Consider the following 17,833-nt stretch of genomic DNA (forward strand, 5'->3'; position numbering starts at 1 on the left):
AGGCATGTGCCTAGATACTAGAACCTAAATTCAGTGTATTTTGTTTATCCCATGCTTTCATGTTTATAAAGCTGTTTTGCAGATGTTATTTTATTGGCTCTGATGGCAAGCCCGTGGAGCAGGTATTTCTTCTGTTTTGGAGATGAGGTGAATCAAGCCCAGAGAGGCCAAAGAACTTAGCCAAGGTCACACAGCTGGCTAGGGAACGAGTAAGCCGGTTCTTCTGGCTGGCACAAGGCATGTGTCCCCCACTCCACAGTGGGTAGCAGCAGTTTGCCTGCCCTACACCTGAGGTCCAGCGCCCAATGCAGAGGGGCAGAGTTGCGGGAGGGGCTCGGCACAGGGTCGTTTTCTGGTGCTGTCTGTGGACTGAATGCCCTGTTTGCTGTGCTGTGTCAGCATCAACACGACCTCATAACCCTTGTCATGTAAACACTGCCACATCTGCTCAGAAAGGAGAGGATAAGAAGAAAGCCAAGTATGACAGCCTGCAGGAGTTGAGAAAGAATAAGAAGGAACTAGAGTTTGAGCAAAAGCTTTACAAAGAGAAAGAGGAAATGCTGGAAAAGGAAAAACAACTGAAGATCAACCGGCTGGCCCAGGAGGTATGTGTCCTACCCAGAGGCCAGGTGAGCGTCCCAGGGCGCAGCTTGGTTATTCCCCACCCAGCTCACAGGGAACCAGCTGGAGTGGTTTTCCGCAAGTGGAGTCCAGGGATGGAGTGGGCCCTGCCCTTCTGCTCAGTCTAGAACGTGGGATCATCCCAGCTGCCCAGGATCAAGGAGACTAGCCTCTGGCTTAGGTGTATGTTTGGAACAGAGACTAGACTCCTTGCTCAAGTATGGGTCTGAGGCTAGCCTCTCTGCCCAGATTGTCACACTTAGGTTGACCCTTCACCCACCTGGCTAGAGGTTTGAGTCTGTCTCCTCCATCCCAGCCCCATCAGAGTATGAGTCCAAGGCTAGGTCTGTCCAGCCTAGGGGTGGCTATGAGGTCTCTCTCCCTACGTAGGGTAAGACCCTAAGGCTAACCCCTCTGCCTAGATTGTAGAACTGAAGTTAGTCTTCCATCCACTTATCATCAGGTCCGAGTCCGTTTGGCCCCTCTACACAGGTTATGAGTCCAAGACCAGACTTCCCCAACCTGCCTTGGCTCTGAGAGTATGGGTCTGAGGCTAAAGCCCCTTTGTGCAGATGTGGTGTCTGAAGCTATTCCCCAATGAATGTGAGGCTGCTTCCATCAACATAGGATATATCCAGGGGCTCCTGGGTGGCTCAGTCGATTAAGCACCTGCCTTCAGCTCGGATCATGATCCCAAGGTCCTGGGATCGAGCCCCGTGTTGGGCTCCTGCTCAGTGGGGACTCTGCTTTACCCTCTGCCCCTCCCCACTGTTCGTGCATGCTCACTCGTGCTCTCTCTTTCTTTCTCTCAAATAAATAAATTAAAAAACAAAACAAAACAAAACACAGGATGTATCCGAGGCTAGACCTCTTCAACCTGGAAATGTATCTAAGGTTGTCCCCTTCAAGACATGACAAAAGCAATCATCCAGCATGAGTAATTCCTATTTCCTAGGTGAGTTGGGTGACCTTAACTCCCTAACTATTGGAGATGTTATTCGTTCTGCTTCTCTTTAATGCTTCCATGAATCAGAATGCCAAGCTGATTAAATTACAAAATCAGAGTAATCCTGGAAAATGTGAAGTGCATTAGGTCTGGCATTAGGAAAGAATAAGCTACAAAATTAAAAATAAAATCCAACTTGTACTTCTGAGGACAAGGCAGCCTAGAGGGGGGAAAAAAAGAGCAGTTAAACTTTTGGAATGTGCTAGGAGCCTAAAAAAGGACCACTGGAAAATCACAAGAGCCTCAGTGTTCGTGGGGACCCTGGGAGCCTAATCCCGACTAGTTCCACACAATGCACAAGCCCCTCCTCTGATTTGGCCTACAAGGCCGTTAGTCCACCTGATTCCCCAGCACCCTCTCCCTCTTAGTTTCTGCCTCTTCTGGGGCCGGGTGGAATAAGCCAGGGTCTTTTCCTGGAGAGTGGACCCACCCAACAGTACTTTGTAAAGAAGTGCTTCTCTGCTGCTGATCTGAGTGAGCCACCCCCATGGGACTCAGTGTGCACTTTGTCCTCTCTTTTTTGCACTGTCCTTGGGTCCTAGGTGTCCGAGACAGAGCGGGAAGACCTTGAGGAATCGGAAAAGATTCAGTATTGGGTGGAAAGGCTCTGTCAGACGCGCCTTGAGCAGATTTCCTCTGCTGATAATGAGATTTCAGAGGTAACAGAGACCTTCTTTCCACAGAGGCCCTCCTGCTGCCTTCAGAATGACCCACTCTGGGGACAGCGGGAAGCAAGATGGCCACTGGCAAGCCTCCGTGTCCAGGGCCACCCCTACCAGCCCACTCTGCCTGGCTCTCTTGGGGAGGGGGACAGATCTGTATTTCTGGGTTATCTCCAGAGTGACCACTAAGTCCTAGCTCATCTGAGATGGTCTCCGTTAGGCATGTTGTCCTGGAGTCATTGCTCAGAGTGCCCCTCTCACTCTCAAGTCTGTTCCAGTCACCTTACTTTTCACCCACATGTGGCATACCTTAGCACCATCCTGCATTTGGGCACTCCCTCCTAGCCACTTGGTGTGGGCTCACCTGAGCACCCAGGTGACAGAGAAGTGATACCCCCATGATTCTGGTTTGTGGGTGGTGGGTCTCCAGCAGAAGAAACAGAAAAGCATTATACTCAATGTATTGTGAAGTGGAGCCCTAGTCAGACAATTACAGAACTTCCTTGCAACCCCCCAGATGACCACGGGGCGCCCGCTTCCCCCACCTTCTGTGTCTCCCCTGGTCCCACCCCTGAGACGCTTCGCAGGCGGGCTGCACCTCCACACCACTGACCTGGATGACATCCCCTTGGACATGTTCTACTATCCCCCCAAGACTCCCTCTGCCTTACCCGTGATGCCCCATCCTCCACCCTCCAACCCATCCCTCAAGGTCCCTGCACCCCCTGTCCTTCCGTCGTCAGGCCATGTGTGTGCCTCATCTTCACCCTGGGTGCAACGCACTCCACCCCCCATTCCCATCCCTCCCCCACCATCTATTCCCACCCAAGACCTGACTCCTACCCGCCCGCTACCCTCGGCACTGGAAGAGGCACTGGGCAACCACCCCTTCCGTGCTGGAGACACAGGAGATCCAACAGAGGACTGGGAGGCAAAGAACCACAGTGGGAAGCCCACTAACTCCCCTGTTCCTGAACGGAGCTTCCCACCCACCCCAAAGGTATTGCCCCTGTTCCGCATGCTGTGCCGCGAAGCAGAAAGAGTGGGCAGGGCTGCTGTTGTTTCCCCCACCCTCTGCTGCTTTCACCAGTGGAGACTGGAAGAAACATCACTCCAACCCATTTTCCAGGCATGAGCTCCCAACCCGCATGTTGAGGTCACCCTGCATGTGCGTAGTTTCTACTGATTTTGAAGTGCTATCCTGTATGGTGAATTGCCTGTGATACTTGTGATGAGCAACTGTGTATCCATGTCTGTTGGTTTCTCTTTGCTCCTCTTGGCTACTACGGGCTGGTAACATTCCATATGTACTTGCAAGGCTGCGTTACTGAATAACCAGAGCTCTATGTCACAGCCAGTCACTTTTTGATATAAGCTCAGAAAACCAGGAATATGGGAAATGAATCCCCAGGTTAACCAGGGGAAAAGGAAGGGAGGAGAAGCGGTGGAGCAGTATTAGGGTCTGTAAATGAAGTGGTAACTCTGTCCGGTGCAGTATTAAGACATTACAATGCCATTTTCTATGGAGTTAGCCAATTCCATTGGCTTGAAGTATAATACCCAGAACTTTCTGGCCAACTTCCAGCTACTGAAAAAATGAAGACAAGGAGTTCCTAGAAATCTCCAAATTTACTATAAAAAGACTAGGTTTTTTTATCCCCCTCCCCCCCTTGGATGTCAGGAGGCTGAACAGTGATCTTTCTCAAAAGGACATATTTCTTATTAGTTGTTCTTAATCCAAAGACTATTTTGGAAGAGGCAATCCCCAAGGAAGATATGGAGCTTTGATCCTGTGGAGGGACAAACAAAATATTCCTCTGCTGCAGTTGCCATGGGGCCAGGCTTGAGTCAGAGTTAAAAGCAGCTCACGTCAGCTAAGGGTAAGAGCTTTGCGAGAGGGCAGTCAGTAGTACCTGATCTGATTTTTATTAACCTTCCCTGCATGGATTTGAGGCCCAGCATGAAGAGCAGAATAAGCATTTCAGAGCATTCAGGAGAGCTTGGGGGAAGGTGGGAGTAAAGAAAGTGCCAGGCACCAACAAGGAGGCAGCTTCTGGCAGAGGACTCTCAGGGGGACTCCTTCTAGACCTCTGATGGACCTTGCAGCTCTGACAGAGATGTCTGTCTATTCCAGGGATGTCTTGTCCTAGAGCCCAGCCAGGAGCAGATTTACAGGGGGCTGAGTTAGGCTGGCACAGATGGTCATATCCTTCTTGTGAGTCCCCCCATCAAGATGGGCAGCAGCTTTTCCTTGACAAATTTGATTCAGTAAGCATTGATTGAGCACCAGCCCTGTGTCTTTGTGTGAGGAGAAGGGGAGCATGGAGCCATCCTGCTGGGGACAGTGAGGAAATTGGCACACCTGTGCTTTCCCGGACTTTGCCATCTGAAGGATGAGCAGCAGAGCAGATACGATTCAGCTATAAAATGGCCCAGGGCAGGTGCTATGGGAAGGATTCATTCTAACGAGAAGTTGAAGGAACCTTTGCAGAGTAAAGGGCTGATGAGCTGAGCCTTGAAGGATGACAGTAGTACATGGAGGATGGGAGGAAGGGCATGAAAGGTACAGGGAACATAAAGATGGCAAGGAGGAACTCAGGAAGGAACTCATGAAGGAGCTTGTGAGTCAAGCCAAGGAGCTCAGCAGTCAGTGGGGACCCATGAAGAGTCTGGGCAGGGTTGTGATCCGATTCGATTTGTCTCACCCACGATGATGGAGTGCATTAGAGCAGAGCAGACAGGTTGTGTCAGCTCTCCTGGATGCTGCTCTGACTGGTCCCCACCTCCAGTGGCCAGAGCCTCCGTGCCCACCCGCCAGGGACAGCAGATGCTTTGTGTGCAGTCTGGGGAATGGAATCACAGCCAGAAGAAATAGCCTTTAGGGAGAGAGGAGGCTAGATGGCACCCATGGCCACAGAGAGAGAGCCTGGAAAGTGTATCCTCTGAGTGACAGAGGCTGCTGGTGCCCCCGGAACTAGGCTCTGGCTTAAGTCCCTGATTTCTGAGAGCCACCCATTAGTTTCTGTGGCCTCAGAACACACTGTGGCCAATGGACTTCTTATCTCTCTGCTGAAGATCACACCCCTGGCACCTTCAACAGGGTGAATGAACCAGGGGGGCTCAGCATGTGCATGGGGTGGATTTGCATGTGTGTCAAAGCGTGGCGGTTGGCCTGGGCCACTCCCGCCATGCCCTCATGGGGGTTTCTTGTACACTAACCCTTGTAGACATTTTGCCCAAGCCCACAGCCTCCACGAGGCCCTGGCGTGTCTACTATCTCCAAGCCCGTCATGGTCCACCAGGAGTCCAACTTCGTCTACAGGCCAGCTGTGAAATCTGAGGTCCTGGTAAGCCCCTCGGGTCCCCTCCAGGGCATCTCCAGAGGAGCAGACAAGGGCTGTCTCCTCTGGCTTCTGCTGCCCCTGGAGGGAGAGTGAGGTGGGACACAACCTCACATGACTTCTCCTTGACCAAGAGATGAATCCATGTGGGTACCAAACAGGCTGGAGCTCCCTTTAGAAGTAAGAATGGTAACAGCTCAGACTTATTGTGAGTCCACCGTGTGTCAGGATACTGAGGCTTAGAGGGGGTAAGTCGGTTGCCCTAGGCAGAGCCAGATCTTACCACTTACTCCAGAGTCTTTCAGACTCCAGAGCTCAAGCTCTTACCTACATTGCCATCTTGCCAAACCTCCAGTGATTCCACTGGCCCTGGCCTCGGCCCCTAAGGCCTGGCGAGGCACGACACAGAACACCCTCAGATGGGAGACCATCCAAAGCGGGGCCACTCACTCTGTCCATCTCGCCACTCACTCCTCCCTGGACTGGGAGTGTGAGGTGTGGTCCTGGGGGAGCAGTAGGGTCTGCCCACCCCCAGTTGCCTACGGCTGAGGGACTCATGTGGAACCCCATGTCCCGGAGGGTGCCAGGCACTGACTGGCCTCGCACCCATGGTGGGAAAAGAGTCATGGCAGAATTGTTCTTCCCCTTTCAAGGAAACCCTATCCAAATGTCAGGGCAGGACAGCTCAGATACTTATTTTGAGCTTTTGCTGTCCTGTCAGCTCCCCAAAGAGCAAAGTTCATGCCCCTGTGATAACCCCTGTTGGTGCCCCCGGGGCATGTTCTCTGGCCAAAGGGTGGTGTCTGCTTGACTAGAAGCGGGGAGCTGCTGTACCTGGGGGCGTCTGGCCGGCCCCTGACATAAATCAGGCTGTGTCTACTCGGAGTGGGATGTTGCCAGGGCAGCCCCAGGCTGGCAGGCCCGGGGTTTGGCACCAGAGGGCAGACGAGGCCTATTGGTAACGTCCAGCGTGGAACTTTTTGTTTTTTCTGGCAGCCACAGGAGATGTTGAAGAGGATGGTGGTTTATCAGACAGCGTTCAGACAAGTAAAGCGATACCCGTCGTGTGTCTGTAGTCCTCTCCGCCACCCCCGTCCCTCCTGCTCCGACTTCTCTCTCTGGGAGTGCCAGCCAGCTCTGAGGCGGCCCCAAGGGCCCTCCACCAGAGCCTCAGGCCAGAGCTGTGTCCCTGTTGCCTGCAGCCAGGAGTGGGGAAGGGTCTTCTATCAGGAGGGGACCCTGGCTTTATTAGACTCCATGCCCCAGCTGAGAAAGTAGCAGGATCCCTGGGGGCTCTGCTCTTTTGCTTTGTTTGTTCAAAGAGGAGCAGGGCAGAGGGAAGCCGTGAAGGATCGCAGAGGCCAAGATGGGCCCTCGCTCCAGCCCTAGGACAGAAGGTGTCTCCCTGCCCCTTCCCCTGTGTCGTCCCCTCGAGGCAGCTCACAGCTTTGCCTGGCACTGAACCAGTCAGGGACGAAGTGGTAGTCCAGGTCTTCCACCTGCCCGGGGTGCTCCTGGGCACAAGGATGTGGATGTCCGTCCTGGCCCGTGAGTTCTATCAGGCAAGCAGCCACTTACTTTCCCACCTCTTGGGAGCTTCTGTTCCCAAAGCCAGCCACTGGGTTGGCAGTCTCACCAGTGGTGGAAGAGATCCCCAGATAGACAAAGATCTTGCAGCCAAGCTCACCGCTAACCCACCACCAGACTCCAGGCTCATGTGACTACAGGTGGAGCGACAGGGAAGTGTCAGCTTCACAGAGACACATGGGAGTTTGCAAAGGAGGCTGCTCCCAGCCCAGGACTGAGGAGTGACGGGCGACTGTCACTGTGCCAAGCACTATTTCTAAATACTTCATGTACATAAACTCATTTAATCTTTGTAGCAACCCTAAGAGGTAAGCAGATGAGAAACTGAAGCCGAGATGTTAGGAAACGCGCCCATGACGGCACAGCTCCTCCCAGGCCCTGGACTTGCAAGAGGTCAGGCTGCACGGTCGGGCTCCTACCTGCTCCACCATCCCGCCTGGCAAAGCGCATGTCTGATCATGAGATAGACATTTCAGCCCTTGTTGTTTAGGGCACAGACAGCCCTCCAAGGGAGAGTGGCTGGAAGGGAGGAGCCCAAGGACCCAGACTGGAAGTCAAACCCTTGCTCCACTACCCACTGGCTGGGTGACCTTGGGCATGAATGTCACCTTTCTGGGCCTTAGTTTCTCCATCTGTTGAAGGGTTGGGCTCCCTCTTCAAGGGCTGACCAGCTGTAGTGGCTTATAAGTCTATGATCTAAATTCACACAAGACACAAACCCTTGCCATCATGCCCATTCTGAGAGCAGATTCTCACAGGGAGGGAGAAGGGGAAGCCCATAGCCAGCACTGTCCAGTTTTCTAGAAGAAATAGCCAGAAGTGGTCAGGGCCCTCAGTGAAAGGGCGTTGACTCCATATCCTGCCTCTTGACCTCTCCTGCCCATGGATTTGCTGCATCCCTTCCTCTGTCTGCTGCCCTGATGCCCAGAGACTGACCTGGGAGTGGCAGTGGCCTTCGAGTGGGGACAGCCTCCACACTCCCAGGCTCTGTGGGGCTGAGCCTGGGCGACAAAGCCTGGATGAGGAGGGAGGGCAGACTGATGCCCAGGGAGCCACCTGCGGATGTTTGGTCCTCATCTTGTGCCCAGAGCTCGGTTGCAGCATGCTGGGCATAAAGAAGGCAGTGGCCTCCCCCTGAGGCTGACCATAGGCCTCAGGGGACACTTGGTGTGGCACAGGGAATTGCGTGCTGGGGATGGCTCCCCTCAGTCCAGCAGGGCCTACCTGGGCCCCTGCCATAGGGCCTCTCACCTGCTCCCGCCTGCCCATGGGGACTAACCGAGGCTTTGCTGCCTAGGACTTGGCATGCCTGGCCCCCGAGTCTGTGGACCCCCGGCTCCTGCTCTCTGTGGGGGATTCCTAGGAAGGCAGTGTGTGCTGACTCTGCCCCCATCTTCCTTCTTACCTCTTTGTTTCTACATCTTGGGGACACTGTTTTCACAGCCCTCACCAAGCCAGGTTCCCTGAGATAAGTCTTCTCCTTCATCCTCTCCTGGCTAAGGGTCTGGGAGGCCTCTTACATTCTAGATAAGCATTACATTAAGAACAGTCCAATGATGTATTGTATGGTGACTAACATAACATAATAAAATTTAAAAAAAGAACAGTGCTGGGCACTGGGCAGGCACAGACGCCCCTGTTCCTCTTGGAGCCTGACATGCCTTTGCACGGTCCACCGCCCTGTACCCCAGTCATCTTGTGGCTGGATTCCCCAGGGAGAGCTGCCTCTTGAGCATTGTTGTCCTTCTTTGGGGTCAGAGCACCGGGTGAAGAAAGGCGGCCTTCACCCCCAGAGCCTGAACCTGGCCTCGCATGAGCACTTGGAGGAACTCAGGGAGGACCTAAAGGACCTGAGGCTGTGGGCAGATGACAGCTTCAGCAAGGCCGACACGGGCCACTCAGACCACCTGGACATCAGCAGGCGCCCCTGCCAGCCACGGGCGCCCACCCCGCTGCAACAATGTGGGGTCCAGGGCTGGGTTCCTCCCAATGCTTCCAGAGTTTCCTGCTTCTCCCCGGCCAGGGGTGCTCTGGCTACTGGGGCTTCCAGCCTCCTCCCTGCATCCCCATGCAGGCCACACCTGGCCCCCCACTCTCTCTGCTACATCTGACCTAATCACGTCTTCTTCCTCTGCCCTAAGCTTGCTTCCTGCAGTGACCCTCAGGAAACTGTACTCTGTGGCCCTAACACCCTCCCTTTGCTTCCAGGATTTCCGCAAATATGAGGAAGGCTTTGACCCCTACTCCATGGTGAGAGATCACTCTCCTCCCCTGGGGAGTCATCCTAAGACTGTGGGTGGGGGGTTACAGTGTGCTCCATCGTGGTACATTCTGGGCTCTGGGGGTCCCAGGGATGAGGTGGGGCATGTGAGGAGCCCCAGGGAGCCCCATCTGCTCTTTTCTGTGAAGGCTCATTGCAGACAGCATTCTAGTGTGACCCATAGGACTGGTGTGTGTGTTGGGGCACAGTGGGGTTATAAGAGCTGTTACATTTGCTGAGCACTGACCATGTATCAAGTGCTGTGTGGTTTTCTGGGTGCTTATAGGGCATGTCCTCGCCCAGCCCTCACAATATTCTCAGGAAGAATGGATCTGGGATTTCTGTGGTCACCTCTTTGTGTGTCCATGTGGCCCCCATGAGGCCTGGGACCCCCAGGTGAAGACCGATGGATGTGGGGCTGGAAAGGGTCCCCTTGTCCATGTACTCTGTGGGACCCCCACCCTCATCCTCCAGGCAGACTCAAAGCTCCCCACTATCTGTTCCCTCTAGTTCACCCCAGAGCAGATCATAGGGAAGGATGTCCGGCTCCTGCGCATTAAGAAGGTACGTGGGCACATGAAGGTCAGGCGGACCACCATCTTTCTCTGCCCCAGCCCCCTCTCATCTTGGTGCCCTGTTTCTCCTACTCTGGAGATGACTCTTGGGTGACTCCTTAGATCCCTACCCTTTTCCCACTCAGTGTCCATGCTCCCGTTCCTCCCTGATGGCATTGTCATTGGCCCCATGGCTTCTCTGGCCCTCTCTGTAGCCCTGTCAAGAGGATCCTGGGTACCCAGGGGTGCACGGGCTGCTATCTGCTTGGCTCTTGAAGGCCTGTTTTTCTCCATCCAGGAGGGATCCTTAGATCTGGCCCTAGAAGGCGGTATGGACTCCCCGATCGGGAAGGTGGTCGTCTCGGCTGTGTATGAGGGGGGAGCTGCTGAGCGGCACGGTGAGTGGGGACCAGCCATGCCCCAGTTTGGGGGTGGTACGGTGGTTTTACAGGGACCCAGGAAAGCACACGGCTGCCCACTTGGAGTGGTCCGACCGTTGCTCAAGAATTCCCCCATCTGGATCCACCCGTCCATCTTCTGAGTCCCACACGTTGCCCGTGGGCAAATGATGGTGCCAGGACTATGGGTATACAGCCAGCCAGCCCCCACCCTGCCCTCCAGGGCTCCCCATCTAGTGGTGAAAACATGCTCAGAATTGCCAGATTCCACCCATAACAGGGCAGTCAGCTGACAGACAGTTGTGGGACCCTGAGGGGCCCCTGACCCAACCAAGGGAAAAGGGGGCCACGGGAGAAGGCTCCCTACAAGCACCATACCTGAGCTTAAAAGGTAAGTCAATGGGGCGCCTGGGTGGCTCAGTCGTTAAGCGGCTGCCTTCGGCTCAGGTCATGATCCCAGGGTCCTGGGATTGAGTCCCACATCGGGCTCCCTCCTCGAGGGGAAGCCTGCTTCTCCCTCTCCCACTCCCGCTGCTTGTGTTCCTGCTCTCGCTATCTCTGCCTCTGTCAAATAAATAAATAAAATCTTTAAAAAATAAAAGAAAAAAGAAAAGGTAAGTCAACGTTAGCCTCATGATGGTGGGAAAGAACTTTCCAGGAAGAGGGAGCAGCACATGTAAAGGCAGGAAAGAAAGCATCCAAACCTTCCCTGCCCTTTTAATAATAAGGGCTAATGTCTATCAAGAACTCACCATGTGCCAGATGTGATTCTAAGTACCTGCACCTACTCTGTGTCTGAAGCGTTCACGTGTATTATTAACTCGTTTAATCCTCATGACAGCACCGAAAGTAGGTACTGTAATTACTCTCATCTTACAGCTTAGGAAACCAAGGCACAGAAAGGTAAAATGCTTGTCTAAGGACCCATAGCCGGTAAGTGGTGGAGGCAGGACTGGAGCCCAAGCTGTTTGGTATTTTGCTTTACTCTTGCCTTAAACCCGCTCACCTGCCCAAGAGTATCTGCGACTCACCATTAGTGATTCTTCCAAAGCCAGAAGCATTTTCAATAGTCTTGGGTCTTTTGTGAAGGAATCAGTGGCCTCGAAGGAGGAGCCTTGGGCCCCTCACCTTTCCAGGCCCGAGCAGGAATCCCGTGGTCAGGTCCCTCCTGGGCAGGTGCTAGGCTGCAGTCGGTAGAATGGAAGGTGGGTGAGCACTTGAGGCGGGAGGCAGAGTGATGGGAAAGTCACCTGGTTCTGTGGGCTACAGAGGCGAGTCCAGCTGGGCCACTTATGGCCTTGGTGAGCTCCGGCCTGCCTCTCACAGCCACACTCTAAGCTGTCATGTCAGCTTTGGAGGGGGCCCGCTCCCTAGGCAGCTGCCATGGCCCCCGGCTGCCCTCCCGGCCCACGCACACCTCCTCTTCTGTCCTCACTTCTGGGCCAGCTGAGGCCAGTCTGCTGTGTCTGGCAGGGAAAGAGGACCAGAATAAATGGGACCCTCCCCTCCTTACAAAGCCCCAGCCCAACCCTTGCCTTGTTGCTCTTGAGGCTCCATCTGGAACTCATACAAAAGGAAAAAGTGAGTCTCCTCTCCCCAGGCCCACTGGCCAGAGGAAGCTGCTGTCTGCAGTCTGGTCCCACACTGCTTTGGACACACCAGCAGCTGGTGACCTTTTCTCCAGGAGCAGTGTTTTAAGCCACTGCCACATCATCTTCAGTATCAATCACTACATTCCTCTGGTCTTCATGCCTGCAAGACTTCTGGGTAATCTATTTCAACATAAACCAGAAAATGTGCTGTGGACACCAGAACTAAGAAAAAGTCCTTAAAAAACATTTTTTTAAAGGTTCTGAAGTTGAAGATGTATGAGAAACCATGCACAATCTATCCACTTCTTGGAGAGCCACAATACATATTAGCATATTCAAGGCTCTGACAAGTTCTGCAGTGAGTAACTCTGCTTAGCTTATAACTCAGCCCCTCCCAAATTTATTGGACTATAGGTCATCTTACCCAGGAAGACCTTTAACATCATTCATTTGTTCGAAAAATATGTTGAGTTCCTATTTTGTGCTAGGTATTATGGTAAGTGCCGTGGATATAGGGGTCAACCAAAGAGACGGTCCCTGCTCTCGTGGAGCTGACAGTCTGGTGGGAGGGACCATCGGTCGACAAATATATAACTACAAATTGTGAAAATGCTCTGCAGGAAGAGACTGGGATTCTTTGAGAGAACAATAGGAAAGACCTGCTCGAGATTGCGTGTAGGTCGGAGCAGTCCTCTCTGAGGAGGCATTTCATCTTAGCCCTAGAAGAAGAGAAGAAGGGGGCGGGGGTGGCAAGTGTCCCAGGTAGAATAGCACGTGAAGGCTCTGGGGTAGGAAGGAGCGTGGCCTAGTCAGGGGCTTGATGCAGACTGGCAGTGTTCGAGCACAGAGAGGGACAGCTCACAGAAGTAGCTCATATTTCTGATAACTTCGTGGGCAATGCAGGTCTGCCTCCCTCTGTAATAGCAGAGGCCTGTACAAAGGCTAGGGAGGCAATGGTTCATCATTGGTGTCCTGATTCTACTGAGTTGGGGTGAGGGAGTACGGACAGGGTGGGTAGGAAGTGCTCTTTGAGTAACCTGGTGGATTGTTTCCCCTTGTGCCTTCTGAGCCCATCAGAAGCCAGGAGTCAAGCTCCTTCTGCAGCCCTCCAGTGACCTCCTGCCCCCCGCCTTTGTCAAGTCCTGGGCCAGGCACACGTCACAAACGACCCAGTTGACCAGTCAGCCTCATCTTGCAGGTGGCATCGTGAAAGGGGATGAGGTCATGGCGATCAATGGCAAGATCATGATGGACCACACCCTGGCTGAGGCTGAGGCCACCCTGCAGAAGGCCTGGAGTCAGGGGGTAAGAGCAAACCCCCTCTCTGCCTCCCTCCCCTGCCTGCCTGCCTTAAACCCTGGCCTTTGCAGCCAGAGCTTAGTCAGGATGCCCCATCCCAGGGCGGGTATCCAGGGACCAGGAAATTCATGGGTGACATCCACATAACCTATCCAGCCAATGGTCTCAATATGACACGATGAGATTCAGAAAAATAAATGTCAGTTCCTGACCTTGAGTCCAAAGAGCAAATGGCACAAATACAGACTCCAGAAGACAAAGTATGGTAACCCATGCAAGAAAAAGACTTAAGGTCTTCTCTAAGTGCACACTGATCAGGAATCAAAAATGCTTGGGGCTACTGGAAAGCATTAACAGAAGTAGAGTGCCCAAAATGGAGGAGGGTCTGGTGGTAGTCTGATCTGTGCTCATTAGCCACTTGGGTCGAGGCCACCATATAAGGTCTCCCAGGCTGTGCACTGCACAATCCGAGGGGATGCCCTCCTACAGATTACAGTGTGGATGGTGCCCTCTCATGTTGTGCAGTGCACAACCTGTGCAACTGTATGCAGGCAGCCGAGCCTGAGGTATTAAGTTCAGAGCCGAGGAAGCTGACCAGATGGGCCTGGGACCCACATGAAGGGATGTGGAGAAGAGAAGACTCACGGGTAACATGATGACTGTCTTTGATTATCTGAAGGGCTGCATTAGGGTAGAGGGAGCAGAAGTGTTCTCTGTGTTTCTTGAGAGCAGAACTAGATTGGATGGAGGGAGTCCTGGGGAGAGCTTTCAGTGCAATGTTAGGAGCTATTGCATGGTAGAGGGGCCCAGTGATATTTCACATACTTTTTATTGGATATACCCAAGCCAAGGGTGGACAATGATAGATAAGCCAAGGATGGCAATGATGCCAGTGAGGGGATTCAAGTGTTAGGGTCAGAAAGCTAAGCCTAAAGTTCCCTGATTGGATGTGCTTCAGAGTGACCTAGGGAACTAGGACCTCCCCCAAATCTCCAGGGGCCAAGTCTATGAGTCTAGAGTTTTAAGAAGTCCCCCAGGTGGTTCTGAGATTACTGCCTGGCCCTGGTCCACAGATCAACATTTGGGAACTTAGTGTCCTTCAAGGGTCTGTAAATCTTGGCCTCTGTGGTTGTGTGTGAAGCCCCAGAGACTGGAAGCTTCCCCAGACCATGGGTCCACACAGTGAGGCCGATCCCCACCAGAAGGCCCTCCAGCCCCAGCGGGGCCCACCTCCCCGTGGGAAGAAGGCCCCAGCCAGCTGATCCTGAGCCACGGCGCCCAGGGAATGGGAATGGAATGTCGAGGGAAGACATACCATCAATCGCTGAGCATGCCCCGGAGTCACAGGGCTTCTTCCCACAGGACTGGATCGACCTTGTTGTTGCTGTCTGCCCCCCCAAGGAGTACGACGATGAGCTGTAAGTGTGCACGGCACCTGGCCCTCTGCTTCCTCTCTCTCTGGGCCACCTTCTCCCAGTCTACCCTCAGCCTTCATCCAGCCTGAAGGATTAGCCTGGGCACACAGCTTCTCACAGTCATTGATCCTAAAAAGCTCCCGGGCCAGAGAGAGCCTAGAACGAAGTCACTGGGTCACCATGTCAGCATTGTCAGAGCTGCTTCCTAGGCTGTCTTGTCCAGATTCTTCTTCACATATGAAAAACTGGGGCCCAGAGACAGTCAAGGTCTCAGACCAAGAAAACGATGGAGTTGGGACAAACTCAGGATTTCTGATTCTCCACTCAGGACTTCATCCCCTGCACCATCATTAGCTAGTTTAAAGATTTCCATGTCTTTTACTATCTAGTTGTTCTTCCCGATATGTAACTGCATTCCCTTGGGCTGCGTCTCTAAGCAGCCAGGACCACAGGGTTTGGCCCCCTCCCGCAGGATCTCCAGGGAGCTTGGGCCAGTCTCCATCTTGCTCTACGATCCCCTATATGTCTGTCTTTCCTTGTATCTGCATGGGTCTCTCTATCTCATTGTCTCTCTCTTCTCTCTGTCTCTGTCTCTCCTTTCCCTCTCTCCCTCTCCTGCATCTTTCCCATCAGTCTTTCTCTCCCATCTGCCCCCCTCTCCTTCATCCTTCTCCCCCTTGCTTCCTTGATTCCTGGCCTGAGTCGGTGCTAGTCTTTGTTACTGTGTATCCATTTCTCTCCTCTCTCTCTGTCTCTGTGCCTCTCTCGTGTCTAGTCTCCATCCTCATCACCTTCCTACCATCCACACATGTATTCTTCAGCCCCCTGCTTGCCTTTTCTTCCTCTGGCCAGCATGGGCTGAGTTCTGTGCACATCTAGGAGAAATCAAGGTCTTGTAGCAACTAATTCTGGATCCAGAGCCTAGGCAGGACCCGAGGCAGGAGGCAAGTGAAGGGAAAGGTCCGATGGGGCTCTGCCTGGAAATAACCAAGCCCTGTTTTGTGTTTCCTGCTCTGCTCTGCATATGTAGCTCTTGTCTTCCCTCCTCTGCAGCCAAAAGCCCCCAGTCGGTCTGAAAGGTCCTTGAAGACCGTGCTCCCGTGCCCAGACCCGGGTTCCTCCTGCAGCTGGAGCCCGGCAGCCCCCCACGGTGAATAGGGATCCGCCTTGTGCTGCAGGGCCCTGTCTGTCCATGCTGCGTGCAGTGGCCGTCTGCTGCCTGAGCTGGTGGGTTCTTTGGACTGGTGTCTGGAGGGCTGCACAAGGCACCATCCCTGGAGTGCCATCCAGGCCTGCTGTGAGCCACCCTGGAATTTTGTCCAACTCAAAGACCCTCCTGCTCAGGGAAGGCAAGCAGAGCCCAGTCTGTAGCATGCTCAGGGTCTGGGTATCCTAACAGCCCTTGAGACCCGCCACGGGTCCCATGCGGCACCCACAGGAGCGGGATGGAGCAGTGAGCACCATTCTCTGCTGGGCACAGTGCCTCAAACCAGGCATGACGGGCTGGGTGAGCCCAAGGGAGTACAGCCTGGATTTGCCCCCAGAGGTGGCCTCAGCAAAATGTGCCTCCCTTCCCTGGGGACACCACCTTCTGGGAGCCCCTGCTCCACCGGGCCCCCGGGCTTGGGCGGAGCCAGGGCAATTCAGGCTGGGCCAAAGAACCAGGGTTGGCCTATCGGAGCTGTTCATGTCCTGTTGTGACTTGTCATGGCCTGAGCCCAGCTTGGGCCAAACTTTCGTCTGTGCCATCTATCTCCCTTGGCTCTGGCTCTCCTGACAGTATCCTCTGGGGGACACTGCAGAGCCCGGTTTGGGGCTGTGTTTCCCACTCCGCAACAGAGCTGGCTGGTGGCCATAGACTGGTGTTTGGCGTGGCCTGAAGCCCACAGCTGGCAGTGTCTGGGGCAGACCCAAGCCCGGACTTGTTGACTTTTCTGTTACAAGTTTCTCAAAACATTAGGGCCTCACGCTCCCAAGACAGGTGGCCTGCTATGCCATGGCTCCTGGGATGGCCTCAGTGGCCCTATGTTTGCTGCCACTTGTCATGCGCTCTTCGTGAGGGACCCCAGCCCTCTGCCTTCTGGTCCCCTCCTAGCTTATCCCACGTATCCCCTCCGCTCTCCCCAGCCTCCTGTGGGCTCTGGCTGTGGTTGCTGTGGAGCTGCTTGGGATCCGCCTTGTGCCGCCAGGCTGGGGGCTCCCTGGGCTGAGTGTGTGCCCACAAGGCCTGCACCCGCCTGCTCTGCTTCCTCTGCCCCACAGAACCTTCTTCTAAAGTCCAGAAGGAGAAACCAAATTCACCCCGAGAAGCCAGGGAGCTCTGCACCCACCCTCCTGAACACAAAGCCTGGATGCAGCCTGGGGAGATGCCAGCGGGCAGGGACCCTGGAAACGTACAGTCAGCACCCAAGGCTTCCCGACTCTTGTTGGCCCCAAAGTAGGGCTGCATAAGGAGCTCCACAGGCCACCCCCGAGGGTCACCACAGAGGAGGAAGTAGCAGTTCCGAAGACGGCCCCCGGGATCCGGACTCTCGTTTCTTTCTTCCAGTCCTGGGAATTTGGTCTCTCCCAGCCCTGGGATCTCAAGGTTCAAGGGAATTCTCAAGAACTCACGAGTTCTCCCTTGAATTCTAACAGGACCTGACTCCTGGGTCTCTCCACTGCCCCCCCCCCCCCTTTGCTGCCACAAACCTCCCTCTGAACTCATTAACAAAATAAATTGCTTTCCCCTGAAACAAACAATACATTATATGTTAATAAAAACAAATAAACTGCTTTCATTTCCAGCTTCCGGGAGTGAGTGTGGATTGGGGCAGCAGATTCAAGACTCTCAAATAAAAAAACATACAGTCTTGGCCCTTCAAAAGTGGGAAACAGGACCCAGTGCTAGGATCTGGGTTGGACATGAAGGACAAGATGAAATGGCCATGGCTGGCTTGGGGCAGGGGGGCCGGGGCCGCAGGAGATGGGCTGGGCTGGGCTGGGCTTTGAGTCTTCTCAGAGAAAGATGGCAGGGAATGAAGCCATGTGATAGGGACTTTGCTCAGTTCCAGAAAGCAGAGTTGAAGGCAGGAGCCCCAGAGGATTACCTCTAAGCA

The 17,833-nt window shown here is 53.9% G+C and overlaps 1 protein-coding gene across 1 annotated transcript in view; it reads left to right on the plus strand.

Moving 5' to 3' along the window:
- Positions 1–17,521, plus strand: part of USH1C (USH1 protein network component harmonin) — a 45,217-nt gene extending 27,696 nt beyond the window's left edge. Inside the window, 12 exon segments of the mRNA XM_064576785.1 lie at positions 453–605; positions 2,170–2,286; positions 2,807–3,289; positions 5,517–5,636; positions 6,627–6,677; positions 9,426–9,467; positions 9,988–10,041; positions 10,330–10,429; positions 13,220–13,326; positions 14,668–14,738; positions 15,766–15,868; positions 16,992–17,521. Of these exon segments, the coding sequence (XP_064432855.1) occupies positions 453–605; positions 2,170–2,286; positions 2,807–3,289; positions 5,517–5,636; positions 6,627–6,677; positions 9,426–9,467; positions 9,988–10,041; positions 10,330–10,429; positions 13,220–13,326; positions 14,668–14,738; positions 15,766–15,868; positions 16,992–17,186 (1,596 nt within the window). The 3' untranslated portion in view covers positions 17,187–17,521.
- Positions 17,522–17,833: the final 312 nt, after the last annotated feature.

This window comes from Mirounga angustirostris, unplaced genomic scaffold, assembly GCF_029215605.1.
Source record: "Mirounga angustirostris isolate CCGP_5_RB_7025 unplaced genomic scaffold, mMirAng1.0.hap1 SCAF_13, whole genome shotgun sequence".
NCBI lineage: Eukaryota > Metazoa > Chordata > Mammalia > Carnivora > Phocidae > Mirounga > Mirounga angustirostris.